This window comes from Notolepis coatsorum (genome assembly GCF_963971535.1).
Source record: "Notolepis coatsorum genome assembly, chromosome: 15".
Taxonomy (NCBI): domain Eukaryota; kingdom Metazoa; phylum Chordata; class Actinopteri; order Aulopiformes; family Paralepididae; genus Notolepis; species Notolepis coatsorum.
In genome coordinates, this window is record NC_140179.1 from 44,952,862 (window position 1) to 44,960,256 (window position 7,395).

Genomic DNA, 7,395 nt, shown 5'->3' on the forward strand with positions numbered 1-7,395 from the left:
ATAGGCCATTTTAATATTAATAACACTATATTAATATTACACTAGTTACCCTCCGGCTCGAAGGACCAATTGTAACTGAGGGGTACAATTCCCTGACTGTATTGATAAGTATGGTATTATTAAACCACTACCTCTTGTACTTTAACTTCTGGCCATCCAGTACATGATATAGATATGATGAACACTTTCCCACCTGGTGAAACGAAGTCCACACAAATGTACAAATCGAATATTTTATATAGCAAAGGGTATATACAACGTTCACTTGATGACATTTATGATTTGAAATGCACTTGTATGGCAAATGAGTATTCGTAGGTAAATCAACATTGAATGTCCAATCTCTGGTTACGCAGGGAGTAAGTATACAACCCGGTTCTTTAGGGAACTATAGCGATGGTACTTAAATGATTATAGCTGGATACACTAAGGGGGGGGGGGGGGGTCCCGCTGGTTGTAAGACAGTAGGAGGGGGGGGTTAGAAGAGCCGCTGGCGGTATCCCATCTGGCCGACGATTTCTTGGGAGAATTCAGAGTCCTGAACACGATGCCCACAGAACCTCGGTCCGCAGATGAATACAGCTGGACCCTCTGGTGGACGGTAGCTGCCGGTCCACAACGGAGAGACGTGAGGCGACCTCACTGGTGTAGAGCGCCGTCTCACCTGGACTCCTCTCCGGGGGGTAGTTCCAACACTCAGCAGTGTTGGCCGTTATCCATGGAATAATCAAAGCACCCAAAGCATGTAGATAATCCAAGCCGTGGAAGGCTCGCCGTCGTCCGGGTAAAGTAATCCAATGTACAGGTCCGCTCGTCCTGGCCCGGAGCTCCTCGGATGCAAGCACCACAAGTGGTCTGCCCAGCCTGGTTAAGACTCCAGATAACGTCAGGAACGATGGGGGTGCTGCTCACTTTATAACTCTAACCGAACGATGCACCATACATAATAGACTATTATTAGCTTAATAGAAATACGTCCAACTCGACGGTATAGTGCCAAACTATGACAATTCAACTATTAATCCACACGATATCTCAATGCCTATTCTGAGGCCAAGTAGGCCTTACTGCACCACACGTGCGTCGTGGGTGAGGCTTCGCGTCTGTTACTCGGTTGGAGGGTAAAGAACTAATGGACTAAAAGAAAGTTCTACTTTACTTGCGCCATATATATATGCGCTGTGAACAAATAGTACCATTCGTATTTCGCCAGACGTATTCCTACGCGGAACCGGGCTTGCCACGACATGTTGGTCGGCACGATTGAACTTGAACCTAGGGGTATGGCTGCTGGCGCCAGGTTCTCGTCCAATGGTAGAATGAAACTATTATGGGCTGTTTAGTAGACTAAAGGGATATTCAGTGCATATTGTACAAGGAATATACAGGGGATATCAAACGATATACAAATACTATTAAATATATATCCATAAATAAATATATATATTCGGTTTAATCTGATCCTTCACAACACAGGGTTTACTGTTTACTCAAACGTAGCGGAGTTATGGAAATATTTTGCATTGAGAAAGATAACTGAGGGCGTCCCGGTGGTTCAGTGGGTTAAGGCATAATGGGTTTCTCTAACAAACAATGGCTCTCATCCAGGCCATAATACACATCCAGCGGTACACTATATAGTGATATATGGGTGGGTGTGGCCTAATTACTATCAAAACCACTCAATGGAATGGCCTGTTGCGTGAGTACGCATGGGAGAGTGTCAGCGACACTGTAAAAAGTCAATCAACTCTCGCAGAAAACAATACCACTCATTCAGAAGCACTTAATCTTCTGTAAACAAACATTACAGATGAATGCAGTCCGAATCTTTACTAGTGATTCAGTTATAATTCAGAATCCTGATGCAGTTCACGTGAGTTCATTACAAGAATTCCTTTTCCTCGAACTTTCATTTTGACAAAGTGATGAGGTTTGTGTTATGGAAGAAGGAACTGAAAGCACTAACTCACACACATGCACGCATGCACACAGGCACGTAGACACACACACACGCGCATGCACCCAGTCATGCACACACACACACACACACACACACACACACACACACACACACACACACACACACACACACACACACACACACACACACACACACACACACACACACACACACACACACACACACACACACACTCATGCACCCAGGCACGCACACATACATGCATTCTTGTACTGGCATCAAAGTGAGGTCCAGGTAAATACAGTACACTTGATAAGTGAGGTCCCTTGTTTCTATGCACACTGCATACACATACTGTTGCACACACACACACACACACACACACACACACACACACACACACACACACACACAAGCACGCACACACACACACACACACACACACACACACACACACACACACACACACACACACACACACACACACACACACACACACACACACACACACACACACACACACACACACACACACACACACACACACACACACACACACACACACACACACACACACACACACACACACACACACACACACACACACAAACACAGAAGAGCACAACAGTCGTTCCCTCAGTTTCTACAATGACGTACTCACTCACCTTGCCAGCAATCTGAGGCGAGGTTTTGCAAAAGAAACCGTTGGTTACAAGCCACGACACAACAGAGAACAACAGATTCTATGAAAACAGACAGATGTTCCACGCCCTGCGTATCCCTGCAGCACCTGACCCCAAGCTGGACTGGGATGTGTCACCCATGTAGATAATTATCACTTTGTGTACCATACTGTATGCAACAGTGTTCTGCCGTCCATGCACTTTGTAACTGGCTGTTCTTTCACACTTTCTGACTGCACTGGCAGTGTTTATGTCCTTTGTATATGAGGCTTCCTTGTACTTCTGTTCATGTGGACATAAATAAACATTTCAAATGTGTGTGTCTGTGTGTGTGTGTGTGTGTGTGTGTGTGTGTGTGTGTGTGTGTGTGTGTGTGTGTGTGTGTGTGTGTGTGTGTGTGTGTGTGTGTGTGTGTGTGTGTGTGTGTGTGTGTGTGTGTGTGTGTGTGTGTGTGTGTGTGTGTGTGTGTGTGTGTGTGTGTGTGTGTGTGTGTGTGTGTGTGTGTGTGTGTGTGTGTTAGTGTGTGCGTGTGTTGCCACTGTGTTTTCAGGTCAGTTGGAGAGGGGCCTTTGAAATACACAGGAGATGTGGGAAAATGACATTCAGGATGCCTGTGTAGTGAGTCAGGAGAGAGAGAGTCATTTAGCTGACGCTTTTATCCAAATCGACTTGAGTGCATAGTAGTATAGACAGATTAGCATAGTGATATAGGCAAAGAAGATTATATATATATTTTATTTTATAATATTTTTTATTTTAATTTCAGATATTGATTGAAGAAGTTATTTTTTTTGTTGACGGCGGAAGACTGGGCGGGTTTCGGCTATCCTGACTGTGGTGGGAAGGATGTTTCACCATTGTGGAACGAGGACCGAGAATAGCCGGCTTCTCTTTGATGACCCTCCCGGAGCTCGGATTGGGAGTGGGTCTGAGGCGGCCAGAAGATGCAGAGAATAGGTGTCTTGAGGGTGTGCAGTTAGTAGGGATGGGTACCGAATCTGGTACTTAATAATAATAATAATAATTCATTTATTTTGTATAGCGCTTTTCAAAGACCCAAAGTCGCTGACAATAGGCAAAAAAAAAGAAACAAAGAAAAACAAAGAAACAGAACCACAGGGAAACGGAGGACAATAAGAATACACAGGAAACATAAAACCACAAGTAACCGATAACAAATACGGGAGTGAGTAGGGGAGACAGTCGGGAGGAGAGTAAGGGAAAACCAAAGGGGGGGGGGGGGGGGGGGGGGCAGGAGAGGAGAGAACGTGGGGCAGGGGGAAAATGGTAGCGAGTTGGAGGAGGGTGGTTATGGGTAAGGAAGGTTGAATGCTTGGGAGAACAGGCAGGTTTTGAGTCTGGATTTGAAGGTGGAGAGTGAGGGAGAGTCTCTGATGGTCTGAGGGAGGGAGTTCCAGAGTCGGGGTGCAGCTCGTGAGAATGCCCGGTCACCGAAACTTTTGAGTTTGAATGACGGGACAGTGAGGGAAATAGTGGAAGAGGACCGGAGGGAACGGGTGGGGCGGTAGGGGAGAAGGAGGTCAGTCAGGTAGGGGGGGGGCAGGCTATGGAGGGCTTTGAAGGTGAGGAGTAGTGTTTTGAAGTTAATTTGTTCCTTGATCGGGAGCCAGTGGAGGGAGTGGAGGACAGGAGTGATGTGTTCGCGGGACCGGGTGTTAGTGAGGAGGCGGGCGGGTGAGTTTTGGACCATCTGAAGTTTATGGAGGGAGCGGGAGGTGATGCCAGTGAGGAGGGAGTTACAGTATTCCAGGCGGGAGGAGATGAAGGCGTGTATGAGGGATTCAGCAGCAGGGGGGGAGAGGCAGTGACGGATTTTGGCAATGTTGCGGAGGTGAAAATATGAAGTTTTGACAATGGAGCGGACATGGGGGTCAAATGAGAGGGTGGGGTCGAGGATGACACCGAGGTTGCAGACTAGGGGGGAGGGGGTGATGGTGGAGTCATTGATGGTGAGTGTGATGGGTCCGGATCTGGTGAGGGTGGTGTTGGTGCCGATGATGAAGAGTTCTGTCTTGTCGCTATTTAATTTGAGGAGGTTATGGGTCATCCAGGTTTGTAGTTCAGTGATGCAGGATTCAATGTGACTGAGGGGAGGGCTGTGGGGGGATTGTGTAGTGATGTAAATGTGGGTGTCATCAGCATAGCAGTGGAAGTTGAGGTTGTATTTGCGAATGATGTGACCGAGGGGGAGAATGTAGCAGATGAAGAGCAGGGGGCCTAGGACTGAGCCTTGGGGGACCCCCTGTGTAACTGGGGAGGGGGAAGAGGTGTGGCCGGAGAGGGAGATAAATTGATGTCTGTCAGTGAGATAGGAAGAAAACCAGTCAAGTGCTGTGCCCTCAACACCCAGTTGGTGCAGCCTTTGGAGGAGGATGGAGTGACCCACTGTGTCAAAGGCTGCACTAAGATCTAGTAGGATCAGGATGTTGAGGGCACCAGCATCAGTGGAGATGAGGAGGTCGTTGATTACTTTGACCAGTGCAGTTTCAGTGCTGTGAGCGGGACGGAAGCCAGATTGAAGGGGTTCATAGAGGGTGTTGGACTGGAGATGGGAGTGGAGTTGGGAGGCAGCAATGCGTTCAAGTGTTTTGGAGAAGAAAGGGAGATTGGATATGGGGCGGTAGTTGGAGAGGTTGGATAGGTCGAGGGTGGGTTTTTTGAGGACAGGGGTGACAGCGGCGAGTTTATAGGGGGAGGGGACGTGGCCTAGGGATAGTGACTGGTTGAAGAGGGCGGTGAGGTGGGGGATGAGAGCAGGGAGGCAGGCCTTGGTGAGAGTAGTGGGGAGGGGGTCAAGGGAGCAGGTAGTGGACTTGGAGGTGGTCATGAGGTCCATGATGAAGGAGGAGTCGACTGGGGCGAAGCCAGTAAAAGGGGTGGGAGGGATGGAGTCAGGTGGGGGGAAAATGATAGTGGGGGGGGGGGGGCGAGGGTGGGGTAGTTGGCGATGCGGGCGGTCAGTGTGCTGTTGATTTGAGATATTTTGTTATTGAAGGAGAGGAGAAACGAGTTGCAGAGGTCAGGGGAGGAGAGTGAGTTATTGTCCGGGGGTTAGGAGTTTCTTGACAGTGGAGAAGAGGGTCCGGGGGTTGTGGTTGCTGCTGTTGATGATGGTGGAGTAGTGGGCGGATTTGGCAGCTTGAAGTGCGTCACGGTAGGAGGAGACGTGCTGTTTGTGGAGGTCGTGTGGATGGTGAGATGTTTTTTTTTTATAAAATTGATGTTTGGACAATTTTTTTTTACAACTGAGGTAGGTAGATTAAAGGTACCGGTACCGGTATCGGTTCAAATGTGAACGGTACCCAACCCTAGTCGTTAGAGACCACTGGGCCAGTGGCACTGGCCGGAGGTAGGAGGGAGCCGTTTCCCTTGCTGCACGGTATGCACTGTACGTTGGCGATTCCTGTGTAGTGAGTCAGGAGAAAGTATTTTGACGATTCCTGTGTAGTGTGAGTCATTTCTCAGAATTACTTCTCTTACACCATGCGCTTGACTGCACACAGAGCAGCCAAAGGACCTACAGTATCTCCACACCACCCCTCTCTCTCTAACTCCCCCCTTTCCCTCTCTCTCTCTCTCTCCCTCCCTGCCTTCCCCTCTCTCTCTCCCTACCATATAATCTCTCTCTCATTTTTCACATTGCTGCTGCTGGTATTACGCAATACCGTGGTGCCCCTCCCATCCTCTCTACACCCCCCCTCCTTTCTCCCTCCCTCCCTCCCTCCCTCCCTCCCTCCCTCCCTCCCTCTCTCTGTCCTGATATTAATGACACAGCTATCTGAGGCAGCACCAGTTTTCCTGCTCTCTTGCTCCAGCAGGCTGCTCTCTCTCTCTCTTTCTCTCTCTCTCTCTCTCTCTCTCTCTCTCCCTCTCTCTCTCTCTCTCTCTCTCTCTCTCTCTCTCTCTCTCTCTCTCTCTCTCTCTCTCACACACACGCACACGCACACACACACACACACACACACACACACACACACACACACACACACACACACACACACACACACGTTTTTCCTCTGACTGCATATCGGGACTCACACCCACACTCCCTCAAAGTGCGAACACGCACACACACACACACATAAAAGCACCCTCCCATATGCACACACACACACTTTGAAACTACATATTAGAGGCGGCGGAACGCACTTCAAACCCACTCTGAACTCCTGGCGCTCAACATGAGGAGGATCCCGCTGTGCGTCTGTGTCCTGCTCGCAGCAGCCCTGGTGCCGCCGACCGTCTGGACCGCGGAGGACGTGCCCGCCGCCGGCCCGCGCCAAGGATGGGACACCAACAGACTCTTAACTCCCGGACCCGGTTCCACCACCACCACCACCCGCACCACCACCTCCTCCCCCGCAGCCTCCGCCACCTGCCCCCTGAAGCTGAGACCCTCGGGTCAGTGCGGGGGCTCCGGGGGAGAGGAGGAGGACGGGGAGGACTGTCCCTACCAGCTCACCTTCCCTCCTCTCACCATCCAGCTGCCCAAGCAGTTCAGACTCATGGAGAAGACCGCGAAGGAGCTGCGGAGCCTGAAGGAGACGGTGGAGCGGCTGAAGCGTGGGTGTCTGGAGTGCCGGCGCGGGGGCCGCGGTGCCGGCGGCGGGTCGGGACAGGTACCGATACAGGGGGACAGCGCGGACGTGTCGGGACCGGAGCTGGGGCAAGCCGGGACCGGACCGGAGGAGAGGGGAGACGGCACCGTCACTACCAGAGGAGCTGTGGGCACGACACCTGAACCAGGGAAAGGGTTCTGGCAGAAAC

At 50.4% G+C, this 7,395-nt stretch overlaps 1 protein-coding gene across 1 annotated transcript in view; it reads left to right on the top strand.

The window, feature by feature from the left end:
• The first annotated feature begins 6,669 nt into the window (after positions 1-6,669).
• The window catches only part of fgl2a (fibrinogen-like 2a), a 59,157-nt gene continuing 58,431 nt past the window's right edge, over positions 6,670-7,395 (top strand). The window contains 1 exon segment of the mRNA XM_084330986.1: positions 6,670-7,381. Coding sequence (XP_084187112.1) covers positions 6,810-7,381 — 572 coding nt within the window. The 5' untranslated portion in view covers positions 6,670-6,809.